At 59.7% G+C, this 15,234-nt stretch overlaps 1 protein-coding gene across 1 annotated transcript in view; it reads left to right on the top strand.

The window, feature by feature from the left end:
• The window catches only part of rush (pleckstrin homology and FYVE domain containing family member rush hour), a 36,894-nt gene that overhangs the window by 12,650 nt on the left and 9,010 nt on the right, over positions 1-15,234 (top strand). The window contains exons 2-3 of the mRNA XM_037226480.1: positions 4,798-5,000; positions 7,519-7,708. Coding sequence (XP_037082375.1) covers positions 4,798-5,000; positions 7,519-7,708 — 393 coding nt within the window. The remainder of the gene's footprint in view (positions 1-4,797; positions 5,001-7,518; positions 7,709-15,234) is intronic.

The raw sequence follows: 15,234 nt of genomic DNA, 5'->3' as shown, positions 1-15,234 counted from the left end.
TAATTTCGTGACTATCTCAGTATAAAATCCCAGTTGCTCGTGGCTGACTGACAGTCATTGTATAACCATAATAGCTCAGGTATTCATGGCTGACAGCTCGACATGTATTGTGTCCTTTCACATTAGCTCGACTTTCCTGCACCCCTGGAAATAAGTTGTCGCGTTTTGCTCCGTTCTTGTTTGGGACTAAATGCTGGTTTTCATGAAACCTACGCCAGCTGACTATGTGCAGGTATTTTTCACGCTGTTGCGTTTTAATTCGTCTCCTGCGGCCGCACCCGCGCGGCGGTCGGTCGGTCGGTCGTTGCAGACTTCCAGTGGACGCTTGAGATCAGAGGTCATAGACATCACCCGCGCTGTATGCAGCAGCTGACTGAGCGTAGACTCTGGCCGTGTTTGTGCCATGGATGGCATCCGGGAGTCAAATGGCGTGGTTTTTCCAAGCTGTCAGCAGCTGGATATGCCGCGGCCAGCCAGCGTCAGTTAAATCAGTTAGACGCTCTCGTTGGAAGCCTATGTCGGTAGTGTCTGATATATCAAAAATGCAATTACGTGATGTTTCCAGTCGAGTGATTAGTGACGCAGACCATCCCAGCAGTGTGTCAAATTGAGCACCTTTGGTCATATGTGACCTAGTTGGCACCGGCATGTTGTCAAGTTTGGTCACGTGCTGCTGGCTTTTGTTAGCCTCCATGCACGTTGGAAGATTTTGTGTTTCGAGCTTTTATGTATCATTTGATTTTAAAGGGGCGGGTTTCCGTTCCCGTTCTGCCAGGGTCAAGGATCTTCTCTGGCATTCCAGTCCAATTGTTGGAGAGCGAGCAGAGAGCAGAGCAGAGATTGCAGACTGCAGTTGCGATGCCAGATTACGAACTCAAACTCGTCCGCGTAGGCAGGCCTTAACACCATACCCCTGCTACCTGACAGTCCATGCCATGAACTGGTAGCTCATGGAGCTATACAGTTAGTAGTGCGCCAACAGTGTCACCACTTTGCAGTCAAAAATATGCAATGTTTCGCGGCAACATGATGCTGTTGCCAGCTGACTTGCGCCTGGAGTCCCTAAAGATTCCAAGATCCCGTCCAAAGATCCCAAAAACACCCTTCCACCGATGGGATCCAGCCACATGTCTTATTCCAGTCCAGGATACGGAATGGGGCCTATTCCTGCACGGAACTGCAAGTTGATCGTCAACGTCTGGTGTAAATTTGGGAAGTTCAGAAATATATGTGCTGGTAAGATGCGGTTACCAGCGTTACGTAGTTTCTATTTTGTTGCTGCTCCAAGTGGGGATGACAGGCGTCTCCCAGACAAAACCTGTCAGGGATGACAGGCGTCTACCAGACAAAGCCTGTCAGGGATGATAGGCGTCTCCCAGACAAAACCTGTCATGGGTCTTACCAGGTAAGATTGGGTGAAAAGCCACGTTGGGACTTCCACGGGCCCAGCAGCAGTGGTTCAGGTTGGAAAGGAGTGGTTCAGCCATCTCAGCCAAGGTATATTTCCCATATTGTCTAACATTATCTTATGAGCAATAAGCATTAGCAGGTATTACCTTGCAGTTGGTTAAAGAGACTGGGCGGCCTTAACAATTTCATGATTTATTCCCGAAAACAGACAGGAAGAAAGCCCCGATTCCAAAATGCGGGTTTTTTCAAGCCCAACGAATGCCTGACACTTGAAATATTGTCACTTCCGCGCTTCGTTGTTGGCATCGATGCTACGGACTTTCGTTGTCATAACGAAAACGCCTCCAGGTCGTACTTGCATCCTGTAGAGCCCATGTGGCTTCAAAACCTTGCAGAAATGTTACAAGGTTAACAGGACATACCTGGCAAAAGGACATCTCACAAATGAGGAAACTGTCGCGGTTGCCTACATGTGGAAGTCCAGATAGTTCTGGCAGGCCCAATCCGTTTCATCTCAGCACCCGGCGTGGTGTACGGTTCACCATGCAATTGAACGCCATAGAACTATTCCTACGCCCTGCAGCTGGCTCCTGCCCGCCCTTCACAGCACACCACCTGCACCGTGCATTTATCAAACAGCCGCAGCCGGCCTCGGCTCGGCCCAGATCTCAGATCGCTCTCATGTCGCCGGCGTTGTGAACTTGTGTTCGCCGGGAACAAAACACTTGGCAGGAGCTCCCGTATCCATCTCTACATTGTTCACCGTAGTGACTGTGGCGTTGGATGTCTTTGTTGGCGTTATCAATGGACCCCGTTGGACGACCTCGTCACACGAAGATGACAGGCGACCTTGCCAGTGGCTTGCTGTGCTGCCGTGCCAGTGGATCGGTCTGATCTCAAGTGTCGTGGAGCCTTGTCAGTGGCTTGCTGTGCTGCCGTGCCAGTGGATCGGGCTGATATCAAGCGTCGAGGAGCCTTGTCAGTGGCTTGCTGTGCTGCCGTGCCAGTGGATCGGGCTGATATCAAGCGTCGTGGAGCCTTGCGGCTGTCCTGACAACTCGCGGCGGTGGCGGTTCCGCGCCATGCACCAGCGCAGCCGCACCGCCCAAGGACTGGCGGGCAGGGCCGGCGCCGCACCGCTGTGGCGCTGCGGCGCGCTGGCTGGCACGGAGAGCGGGACGGCCCGGCCGGCGCAGGCCGCGTCTCTCCCGCCACCGAGGGGGGGGGGGGGAGGCACCCGCTCGGCGGGCCGGTTTTTGCTCGGCTCGGCAACGTCCGCTCATTGCCAGCATTGAGGAAGCTGGCAGGGAGTGCCGGACGAGTGCCGTGCGCTGCCGCGTGGTCCTGTCTGACCTGACCCCGGACACAGCCCTAGCTGGGAAAGACAGTGGGCGTGTAACCCTGTGTTGTCCTACCTGACCTGACCCCAGACACGACCCCAGCTGGGCGAAATAGGCGGTGTGTGACCCTGCACTGTTCTGCCTGACCTGACCCCGAACCCAGCTGGGCGGAATAGGCGGTGTGTGACCGTGCACTGTTCTGCCTGACCTAACCTCGAACACGGCCCCAGCTGGGTGAGACAGGGGGCGTGTGACCCTGCGCTGTTCTGCCTGACCTGACCCCGGACACAGCCCCAGCTGGGCGAAATAGGCGGTGTGTAACCCTGCACTGTCCTGTCCTCCCCGACCCTTCCCTGCAATGGAACCTATTGCGTAAGATAGGCGGCGTGGCATGTTGCAGGCGATGCGCGCTACATTGGCCGACAATTGGCGCCGCCTATCCGTGGACTGAGTTGTACCGGACAACACTAGCGCCGCCTATCCCCACACAGAAATCGTTCTGAGCACCGGAGTAGTACGCCCCCCCCCCCCCTCCCCCAATGTGATCCCAGGGTTGGACGAACCGACGTTGGGTACATCGATAGTGCTTAAACGTGTGCCGGGTACGTCGAGTGCTGAACTTAAGCAGTGCTTTTAACGTTACGTCGATAGTGCTTAACCGTCAGCACACATATCGTTGTTGGATACTCGAATTGCGAAGAGTGTGCGCCGCTGTGGCGCGCGGCATGTGCACATCTTAGTCTTGACTAGTGCAGGAACTAGTGCGCCACATTATTTGCGCGCACCTACACATGTCCAGCCGAGGAGCGGCACGGACTGCGTGACAATGATGTTGTCAGGGCCTGCGCTGAGAAGCGGAGGGCACAAGCGGATTGTGGGAGCACCTACGAAAAGTCCGTCTGGGGAACATAGCTGTATATCAGAATGGATTAAGGTCCCTTTTTCGACATTGTTAGTTATGCTGGTAATAACCGGCCTCCAGTATATAAGGAAGCTCTGAACGAAATGAGACATTACATAATCACCGCAATGTGTTGTGCAAATACTCGACACCTGTGGTAGTGCTCCAGGCCATGCTAGCGACCATGAGCGCTGCTGGACGCGAGGCCGCCTGTGCTCTGCTGCTCTTTCGTCACATCTTGACAAGATGACGGCCGACATCTTGTTCAGGGTTTTTCATACGAGCGGTTACATAAGCACTTTGCGAGTCGTCTCACTGATGCGGCGTGGTGCTAAGTATTGCCAGTGATCGCAGAAATGGATGTTTGTTTTGGCGGCATTAGTAGAGTGAGTTATTTATTTGGGCATGGGTGCGTTGGCTGTGGTAGTAATTTTGTTCCCAATGTGACTTGGGGCTCCTGTTTGTGTAGCTCAGTGGCTTCAGTCCCCGAATGTGGTGCCCTGGTACCAGAGCTCAACTCTACGAATGGTTCATGACTTATGTGATCAGCCCATCCTCCAGCTCTCAGGGTCACCGTGACGTGGCTTACCCACCGCTGCTCTGATCACCACTCTAAACACCGTGACGTGGCTTACCCACCGCTGCCCTGACCACCACTCTAAACCCCGTGACGTGGCTTACCGACCGCTGCCCTGATCACCACTCTAAACCCCGTGACGTGGCTTACCCACCGCTGCCCTAATCACCACTCTAAACAGGGGTGTGGCAATGGTGGGAGGTGTAGTAGCGTCCCCCTTTATGTGATTAAATCAAACGTTGAATTCCCAACTCGGAAAAACAACGCCTAGCTCCATGGCCTTGCATGGGCGACATGATTTCAGAATGCACTTCCCTCCATCTTTCTGTGAGCTGCCGCGCCCACCACGTCGGCGCGCGCTTACCGGTGGGTGAGGCGGGCTGTTCAGCTGGCCGGGCGGTGCGGCCCCCGGCGGCACGGCCTGCCAGGTGTCACGTGCCGGCGCGGCCGGCCGGCCGGCGGCGCCACATCGGCTCACGTTCGGACGGCGGCGGCGGCGGCGCGCGCGCGCCGATGGCGGGTCTCGCAGCGGCCGGACGCCGCTGACCCGGGTCCGCTGATCGTTACAGTGAACAGCGAGGCTAACTCTCGGCGCATCGCCATCGTGGAGAGCTGCTTCGGCAGCTCCGGCCAGCCGCTGGCCGTGCCCGGTCGCGTTCTCGTCGGCGAGGGCGTGCTCACCAAGATGTGCCGCAAGAAGCCTAAGCCGCGCCAGTTCTTCCTCTGCAACGACATTCTGATCTACGGCAACATCGTCATCAACAAAAAGAAGGTTGGTGGGGCGGGAGGTGGCGTCCGGGCCGTCTGCTGGTGACCGCTGCGGCTGCAGGTGTCGTCCCGTCAAAGCGCGGCCCGCGAACGGCCGGCGGTGGCGCGTACAGCGCGGCCCGCGAACGGCCGGCGGTGGCGCGTACAGCGCGGCCCGCCGCCGGGTGCAGTCGAAACGTCCCAAACCCCAAACAGAAGAGCCCACTCCTATGGGCCGTGCGTGTAGCTCGGAGAGCGGGGGGGGGGGGGGCGTAGCTCACCGCACGCTTTTGCTCGCAAAGTCCGTGCGAGCAGTGATAGCTGCAGAAAGATACTGGCCTGATGCTTTTCTCACTTTGAGCTGATAAACTGGCCTGTCTGCGGCTGTGGTGTGCAGAAAGGCGCTCGACACCGCAGCTGATAGCGGTGCCTGCTGGCTGTCGTGTATGCTTGGAGCCTCACGCGCCTGGAGTACCTAAGTTATGCCCCGCTGACATCTGGATGACAGCTGTTTACCAGTGTGTTCAAGCTGCCTCCCCATTACCGACGTCATGATATAAACAGGCGTGTTAAGGGCGCGACCATCGAGATGGCCCGCGGCCGTTTTAATCCGGTAAGGACCCCGTTGCCGAATATCTGGTATTCTGCATGCTGTTTGTTGCCCCCGGACCGGGTTACAGCCTTGAACTGTGGTCCGGGACATATACAGCTCGGGCAGGCTCGTCCGTCGTGTTGTGCACGCGTTGCGAGCCACATGCCCGGCTTGCATGTTGTCAGATGCGGAGTGTTTGTACCGCGAAGTACGCAACATTTATGTTGCAAGATACGCAGCGCGCATCCAGGCAGATACACGGCGTATGTCCCGCCAGATGCGCAGCTTGCCGTTGGCCTGACGAACGGCCTGTGTGGAAGCGTGTGGTCTGCGAGATGCATGGCGTGTAACCGGTCAGGTAGGCAGGGCACGCGTCGCCAGATGAGCGCCATGCACAAGCGTGGCGCCCTTCAGGAACGGCCGTGCGAGCCGCCTGGTCTGTCTGGCGGCCAGCCACGGCTACCTATGGCGTCGTTCCGGTCTGTGCGCTGAACCAGCAGGCTCTGTGAGTGCAGGCGCCCTGCCCGGAGTCAGTTCTGTGCTAGGCTCTACACGTTGTCACATTTGTCGCACCGGTCGGCCATTTTGTCACGTATGGAGGGCTGCTGGACCGGACAGCGGCCGCCTCGCCGCGTAGGTCGCCTCAGCTGCACTTGAGACGGGGACCGGTCGGTGTACATACACGGGTCTGCTCTGCCGTCACCTTATCCGGAGCGTGGTCCTGTGCCATTGGACGCGCTGCTGACCACGTGACCGGCCAGCTCTTCCAGAATGGGGCGCGATACCCGGGCTGTGTGCATGTTATGTATATCAGATACCGCCGCCCGCGGCACATGCCATGGGGATCGGGTGTCTGCACGAGCAGTGCACGTCATCGGTCCACGCTCCCTGGACCCTTGTGGCTTCACCTGTACAGTCAAACATGCCAGCAGCTTCCTGCGCTCGGCACCGGTGAACGTTGTGGTCAGGTCAGCTCAGTGTCGATTATGTGCACGGATGCAGGTCAGCGCTAAACAGCACTCTTAAATCTTTGAAGCATACACGAGGCGTGGAAGATACTTGGCTTAGGTTTATACATTGATTTCGCCCTTCCTGTGTGTCGCAGACCAAAGCTGCGCCATTGAATTCGGCGAATGGTGTCACAAAGCACTATTAAGCGATCTCGTGTCCATGCTTCAGGATTTCTGAGCTGCTCGTGTTTTGTCCGTCAGCCGTTGTGGTCACGGGCTTGTCACGGGCTTGAAATCGAACTTTACCGTTACAAAAAAAACATTGTTGCGTCGGTGGGCCGCCCCCTCGGAGCTGGCCCGGCAGCCATGCCAGTCAGGTGGGTACAGTGAGCAGAATGTGGGGTCCCGTTACCGGCTCCGGTTCTCCGTGACCGCGTCACGGGCGCAGACCGGCGGGGCCACCGGCACCGCGCCGCGTGCCGATCGATCCCCCTCCGGTCCTGCCCGGGGCTTGCGGGCGTCGCGCGACGTGCCGCTGGCCGCGGGACAGGTGCGGGCCGCGCCACCACATGTGCGGAAAGCGGACGCTGGCCCCGGGCGGCCCGGCGGGCCTCTGGTGCGGGGCGGTCGAGGCCAAGGTCGCGGATGCAGCCCGCCGCCGGCCGGCCGGGCTGCGGCGGACCGGCCTGATGTGAGGGCTCGCCTGGCGCCGACGGTGCCGGCTGGGGGCCGGTACGCTGGAGTGGCTCCATATGTGGGGCGGCGGATGCTTGTTGTGTAGTGGTCTAAGCCAAGCCGTCGTGTGAAGTGAGACTGGGAGCGAGCGTGCACGGCCGGTGGGAGTGGAGACGTACTGTGCCGCAGCGAGGCTGTAGCGGAGACGTACTGTGCCACAGCGAGGCTGTAGTGGCACAGTGGCCGGGTCAGACCGCAGCCGGCTGGTCCGTGCCACTGGCGTACGGCAGCGTGAGCGCCCTGACCTCCTGCCGATGCCGTTGCAGTACAACTGTCAGCACATCATCCCGCTGGAGGAGGTGAAGCTGGAGTCGCTGGAGGATGAAGGCCAGTTCCGCAACGGCTGGCTGGTGCGCACGCTCACCAAGTCGTTCGCCGTGTACGCGGCCACCGCCGCCGAGAAGGCCGAGTGGATGGCACACATCAACAAATGCGTCGACGACCTGCTCAAGAAGAGTGAGTGTGGCGCGTGGGGGCTGGACGGTTGTCTTCGGACGCCCGGAAGCGGGTAAACCAGGTCACCCTCGACTGGTACATATGCGGCACCGGGTGACCTGTTGACATAGATACCTGTGGGACTTGCCTCGTGCCCGGACCGCTCGGGTATAATTGGCGTGATGTTGGCGTCAAAAGTAGCAGAACTTGTTTCACAAAAAGCGTGAAGCGTAGTCGTTGGGAGCATATTGCGGTGAGCGGCAGTGTGCTCAGAAACGCCTGGCAAGAAAGCCCACGGGCCGGTTGGATATATTGAGAGCAAGTTAATCAAATAGCTAGTGCTCTAATGTTTGTCGTACCTCTTCTAGTGCCTTCATATGTGCGACAAGCGTAATGTATGTACGTATTGCTTTTAGCCGTGCGTGTGCGGCTGTGTGCAAACGTCTGTGGGACGTCACTGCCTGATGTATTGTGTCCCGTCACGGGCCGGCATATTGTGCCCGTCACGGCCTGGTGTAGTGTGTCCCGCCACGGGCGGGTGTAGTGTGTCCCGTCACGGGCCGGTGTATTGTGTCCCGTCACGGCCTGGTTTAGTGTGTCCCGTCACTGCCTGGTGTACTGTGTCACGTCACGGCCTGGTTTAGTGTGTCTAGTGTGTCCCGTCACGGGCCGGTGTAGTGTGTCCCGTCACTGCCTGGTGTACTGTGTCACGTCACGGCCTGGTTTAGTGTGTCTAGTGTGTCCCGTCACGGCCTGGTGTACTGTGTCCCGTCACGGGCCGGTGTATTGTGTCCCGTCACGGCCTGGCTTAGTGTGTCCCGTCACTGCCTGGTGTACTGTGTCCCGTCACGGCCTGGTTTTGGTGTGTCTAGTGTGTCCCGTCACGGCCTGGTTTAGTGTGTCCGTCAGGGCCGGTGTAGTGTGTCCCGCCACGGCCTGGTGTAGTGTGTCCGTCACGGTGTGTAGTGTGTCCCGTCACGGCCTGGTGTAGGTGTCCCGTCACGGGCCGGTGTATTGTGTCCCGTCACGACTGGTTTAGTGTGTCTAGTGTGTTCCGTCACGGCCTGGTGTAGTGTGTCCCGTCACGGGCGGGTGTAGTGTGTCCCGTCACTGCCTGGTGTACTGTGTCCCGTCACGGCCTGGTTTAGTGTGTCTAGTGTGTCCGTCACGGCCTGGTGTAGTGTGTCCCGTCACGGGCCGGTGTGTAGTGTGTCCCGTCACGGCCTGGTGTAGTGTTCCCGTCACGGCCTGGTGTAGTGTGTCCCGTCACGGCCTGGGTGTAGTGTGTCCCGTCACGGGCCGGTGTATTGTGTCCGTCACGGCCTGGTGTAGTGGTCTAGTGTGTCCCGTCACGGCCTGGTGTAGTGTGTCCCGTCACGGGCCGGTGTATTGTGTCCCGTCACGGCCTGGTTTAGTGTGTCTAGTGTGTCCCGTCACGGCCTGGGTGTAGTGTGTCCCGTCACGGGCCGGTGTATTGTGTCCCGTCACGGCCTGGTTTAGTGTGTCCCGTCACGGCCTGGTGTAGTGTGTCTAGTGTGTCCCGTCACGGCCCTGGTGTAGTGTGTCCCGTCACGGGCCGGTGTATTGTGTCCCGTCACGGCCTGGTTTAGTGTGTCCCCGTCACGGCCTGGTTTAGTGTGTCCGTCACGGCCTGGTTTAGTGTGTCTAGTGTGTCCCGTCACGGCCTGGTGTAGTGTGTCCCGTCACGGCCTGGTGTATTGTGTCCCGTCACGGGCCGGTGTATTGTGTCCCGTCACGGCCTGGTTTAGTGTGTCCCGTCACTGCCTGGTGTACTGTGTCCCGTCACGGCCTGGTTTAGTGTGTCCCGTCACGGGCCGGTGTATTGTGTCCCGTCACGGCCTGGTTTAGTGTGTCTAGTGTGTCCCGTCACGGGCCGGTGTAGTGTGTCCCGTCACGGCCTGGTGTAGTGTGTCCCGTCACGGCCTGGTGTAGTGTGTCCCGTCACGGCCTGGTGTAGTGTGTCCCGTCACGGGCCGGTGTATTGTGTCCCGTCACGGCCTGGTTTAGTGTGTCCCGTCACTGCCTGGTGTACTGTGTCCCGTCACGGCCTGGTTTAGTGTGTCCCGTCACGGGCCGGTGTATTGTGTCCCGTCACGGCCTGGTTTAGTGTGTCTAATGTGTCCCGTCACGGCCTGGTGTAGTGTGTCTAGTGTGTCCCGTCACGGCCTGGTGTAGTGTGTCCCGTCACAGCCTGGTGTAGTGTGTCCCGTCACGGGCCGGTGTTATTGTGTCCCCGTCACGGCCTGGTTTAGTGTGTCCCGTCACGGTTCCCTGGTGTAGTGTGTCCCGTCACGGCCTGGTGTACTGTGTCCCGTCACGGGCCGGTGTATTGTGTCCCGTCACGGCCTGGTTTAGTGTGTCCCGTCACTGCCTGGTGTTACTGTGTCCGTCCCGTCACGGCCTGGTGTAGTGGTCTAGTGGTCCCGTCACGGCCTGGTGTAGTTGTCCCGTCACGGGCCGGTGTAGTGTGTCCCGTCACGGCCTGGTGTATGTGTCCCGTCACGGCCCTGTTGTAGTGTGTCCCGTCACGGGCCGGTTGTATTGTTCCCGTCACGGCCTGGTTTAGTGTGTCCCGTCACTGCCTGGTGTACTGTGTCCGTCACGCCTGTGTTTAGTGTGTCTAGTGTGTCCCGTCACGGGCCTGGTGTAGTGTTTCCCGTCACGGCCGGTGTATTGTGTCCCGTCACGGCCGGTTTAGTGTGGCTGTGTCCCGTCACGGCCTGGTGTAGTGTGTTCCCCGTCACGGGCCGATGTAGTGTGTCCTGTCACGTCGGTCGTGGTAGTGTGTCCCCGTCACTGGTCGGTGTAGTGTGTCCCGTCACGGGCGGGTGGAGTGTGTCCCGTCACGGCCGGGTGTAGTGTGTCCCGTCACGGGCCGGTGTTTGTTGTCCCGTCACGGGCGGGTGTGAGTGTCCCCGTCACGGCCTTGGTGTAGTGTGTCCCGTCACGGGCCGGTGTATTGTGTCCCGTCACGGCCTGGTTTAGTGTGTCTAGTGTGTTCCGTCACGGCCTGGTGTAGTGTGTCCCGTCACGGCCGATGTGTGTTTCTGTCACGGGTCGGTGTAGTGTGTCCCGTCACGGGTCGGTGTAGTGTGTCCCGTCACGGGCCGGGTGTAGTTGTCCCGTCACGGGCCGATGTAGTGTTCCTGTCACGGGCCGGTGTAGTGTGTCCCGTCACGGTCGGTGTAGTGTGTCCCGTCACGGGCGGTGTAGTGGTGTCCCGTCACGGGCGGGTGTAGTGTGCCCCATCACGGCCTGTGTAGTGTGTCCCGTCACGGGCCGGTGTGTGTGTCCCTCACGGGCGGTGTTGTGTCCCGTCACGGGCCGGTTGTAGTGTGTCCCGTCACGGGCCGGTGTATGTGGTCCCGTCACGGGCCGGTGTAGTGTGTCCCGTCACGGTCGGTGTAGTGTGTCCCGTCACGGCCTGGTGTAGTATGTCCCGTCACGGCGGGTGTAGTGTGTCCCGTCACGGGCGGGTGTAGTGTGTCCCGTCACGGGCCGGGTGTAGTGTGTCCCGTCACGGCCGGTGTATTGTGTCCCGTCACGGCCTGGTTTAGTGTGTCTATGTGTCCCGTCACGGCCTGGTGTAGTGTGTCCCTCACGGCCTGTGTAGTGTGTCCCGTCACGGGCCGATGTAGTGTGTCCTGTCACGGTCGTGTATGTGTCCCTCACGGATCGGTGTAGTGTGTCCCGTCACGGCCTGGTGTAGTGTGTCCCGTCACGGGCCGATGTAGTTGTCCTGTCACGGCCGGTTGTAGTGTCCCGTCACGGTCGGTGTAGTGTGTCCCTCACGGGCGGTGTAGTGTGCCCCATCACGGCCTGGTGTAGTGTGTCCCGTCACGGGCGGTGTAGTGTGTCCCGTCACGGCCTGGTGTAGTGTGTCCCGTCACGGGCGGGTGTAGTGTGCCCCGTCACGGCCTGGTGTATGTCCCGTCACGGGCGGGTGTAGTGTGTCCCGTCACGGGCGGGTGTAGTGTGCCCCATCACGGCCTGGTGTATGTCCCGTCACGTCGGTGTAGTGTGTCCCGTCACGGGCCGGTGTAGTGTGTCCCGTCACGGGCGGGTGTAGTGTGCCCATCACGGACTGGTGCAGTGTGTCCCCCGTCACGGGTCGGTGTAGTGTGTCCGTCACGGCCTGGTGTAGTGGTTGTCCCGTCACGGGCGGGTGTAGTGTGTCCTGTCACGGGCGGGTGTAGTTACGTCCCGTCAGGTGCCGGTGTAGTGTGTCCCGTCATGGGCCAGTATGGGTTGTAGTTCGGTGCGTGACGCCGACTCGGCGCCGCCGCCTTCGCCAGGCGGTAAGCTGGGGGCCACCGACCACGCGGCCGTCTGGGTGCCCGACACGGAGGCCAGCGGCTGCATGCACTGCAAGAAGAGCCAGTTCACGTTGATCAGATCAACCGCGCACCACTGCAGGTCAGAGATGGCGCCACCGCGCTGGCCAGCCGGCCTCCTCGCCGTGGTATTGAGTGTGCTCAGCGCAGGCTGTCGCTTTTCTCCCAACTGTGACCGTACGGCGGTGAAGACTTGAGTGTGATTGCGTCGTCTACCGGTTAGTTCACATTGTGACTTAATATGGACACTCGCAAAGTCCACGCTCGGCTGTTGTGGTTCACCTCACCCCTGTCTTGCCCGTGGGCTTATATATGCACTCGGCTGGCAAGGCTATATGGCGTTGCCTTCCCCTTGTGGCTATGGCGGGCGGCGTGCTGCCTTCCCAGTCATTGGATCGGTTGGCCTGGTCAGTCCGGCGCCGACGCCTGACCGCCCGGCGTCTGTCACCAGAAATGCGGCAAGGTCGTGTGCGGCCCGTGCTCCAACAGAAGTGGGTGCTACCCAGCCAGTCGTCCAAGCCGCTGCGAGTCTGCCTCAGCTGCTATGATGAGCTGAGCCGCGCCAAGACGGACGACAGCCGACCTGGGCGACAACAGAGGTAGGCGCAACACCTCTGGGCCAACAGGGGTATCGTGATGATGTGGGGAGGGGGGGGGGGGCGTACGGCAGGGAGCACACCATGTGGCCTCTGTGGTATCAAATATTGTCGCATTATGTGCGGTGTCCCGAGCATTTGCACAAGTCTCTGAATGTCTTTGTTTATGCACTTGTTTTCAATATTATCGCTATTAACATGTGTTCCACGCACCTTTTTCCGAGTACAGCCCTGTTTTGGTCACGACTGATACGTAGGTCACGGCATTGTTTTGCTGACACTGTCGATGTGCTATTGTTAGCCATCGCCCACGCGTCCGCCGCTTTGGCTTCTTGTATGTAAACATTGCCGTGGTGACTGTGTTATTGGTCGGCGCACGCGGCCGTCCGTGTTGGGAAGCGTCGCCCTCACGTGAACCGGTGCCCGGCGGCGCGGTCACAGTGTCGCGCCGGCGGCCGTGCCGGCGCCGGCCGCCCGCCCCAGGACGCGGCGCGGCACCTCCGCCCTGGCGCAGGTCTCGCTCTGGTGGGACAGCTTCGGTGAGACGGCCCGGCTGGCGCCGCCGCCGCGTGGCCGCGCCTGTGTCCGGTGTGGGCTTTGCAGGGGCGTACCGAGTGTTCCAGAGAGTGGCGTCGGGTGTTTCAGAGTGTGGACGCTGGAGACAGGTGTTCTCGTCTCCAGCATGTGGGCACGGTGTTGCAGAGCGTGCATGGTTTGGGACAGGTGGTTCTGATCTTGCAATGTTGTGAATCCCACGCATGTGCACCATACTGAAGGACGGCTGTGGCGAAGGGCGGCATTCGAAGCTTACATGCGGACGGTATTCCAGTGATTTGAGTTATATGCGGTGCATACGTGAAGTCGGTGCGCCGGAAGCCAGGCCACCTGACACTGTCGGCTTGTCACTGTTAGTCATCCCGTGACTAACAGCTAACACGGGCTTCTAATGTTCGTAGCCCGTGCGTCCGTCGCCTTCGCCTCCTGTATTTCACATTGCCGGCTGTACTGTGCTGTCCCTCGGCGCCGTGTGGCCGGTCGTACTCGCCCCTGAGTCGTGGGCTGTCTTCAGTTGAGCGTGGACATGAGGGCCCTGTCGGTGACTATGACTGGATTGTTAGATTGTGGGATTGCACGGCTTTCTCACAGAGAAATCCAGGAAGCCGCATGCACATGGCATAACATAGCTCCGATGAGAGGCAGGGCTGGTGGTGCGCAATTGCGGTTCTGACTTTCAGGGATATGTCTGATCGAGTCGGCCAGGCGGGCAGTACGGAGCCATCTGACGTTGGTAAGGTCTCGGGCTGGACATCGCCAGGTTAGCCGGGCGGGCAGTACGGAGCCACCTGACGTTGGTAAGGTCATGGGCTGGACATCGCCAGGTTAGCCGGGCGGGCAGTACGGAGCCATCTGACGTTGGTAAGGTCACGGGCTGGACATCGCCAGGTTAGCCGGGCGGGCAGTATGGAGCCATCTGACGTTGGTAAGGTCACGGGCTGGACATCGCCAGGTTAGCCGGGCGGGCAGTACGGAGCCATCTGACGTTGGTAAGGTCACGGGCTGGACATCGCCAGGTTAGCCGGGCGGGCAGTATGGAGCCATCTGACGTTGGTAAGGTCACGGGCTGGACATCGCCATTAGCCGGGCGGGCAGTACGGAGCCATCTGACGTTGGTAAGGTCACGGGCTGGACATCGCCGGATTTGCCGGGCGCTGCAGCTGCTTGTTCGTCGCGACGTCGCCTCGTTTGTCACATCGCTACGTGGTCGCCCCGCCCGGGCGTTACCATGCTGTCACGCCGCCCGACGTGTGACAACTCGTCATGCATTCAATGCACGGAGTGGTGCCCGGTTGTCACGCTCCGCCGCCGCGCGGCGCTGGGGCCTTGCCGTCGCAGCGCCGCCCGAGCCAGGCCGCGGCGTCCGACGGCCGCCTCTGCTGGCTGTTGCAGACATTCGTCCGGCGCACCAGAGCTCGGTGGATTCGTCGTCGGACGAGTCGGATGATGACGTCTCCAACGGCAACGCCGCCGCCCAGGAGGAGCCCAACATTGTAAGGCGGCGCGCGCGCTTGTGTGAGCAGGCCACACGCGGCTAAGGGAGCCGGTGGCAAACCCGTCTATGAAATGGTCTGTGCTAGTGGCCACTTCGTTGGCATGGTCTTCCGTGCCCCCAGGATGTCTGTCTGATCCGTGCTGTAAAGATGGTCACGGGCTAGACGGGGACGTCAAGACGCACCAAGTAACGGAGTGGGCCCTTGTGTGCGGAGTGCTCGGTTAGACGCACAAGGCCAATACCCACATATGTGTTCATGTTCACGTTTAGCGTAGTGTTCAGGGGCGTAGTTTCGCAAAATGAGTCGGGTGTGGGGGTGAGAAGCTGAATAGTAGAAAGTGACCCAACCTGCCTTCAAAATATGCCAACAAACAAGTTTCACACCAGATTTTGACCATTCTCTTCTCAAAGTGGGGGACTGAAGGCCAAGTAGGGCGGGCTGAATAGTGAAAAATGACTCAATTTGCCCCGAAAGTATGCCAGCAAACAAGTTTCACTAGATTTTGACCCTTTTCGAAAGCGTGTGGGTGCGGGGACTGAGTGCTG

The sequence above is a fragment of the Pollicipes pollicipes genome, unplaced genomic scaffold, assembly GCF_011947565.3.
Source record: "Pollicipes pollicipes isolate AB1234 unplaced genomic scaffold, Ppol_2.1 Scaffold_1036;HRSCAF=1203_pilon_pilon_pilon, whole genome shotgun sequence".
NCBI classification, from domain to species: Eukaryota; Metazoa; Arthropoda; class Thecostraca; order Pollicipedomorpha; family Pollicipedidae; genus Pollicipes; species Pollicipes pollicipes.
Note: the sequence above shows the minus strand (reverse complement) of the source record. Positions and strands in the feature narration are given on the sequence as shown.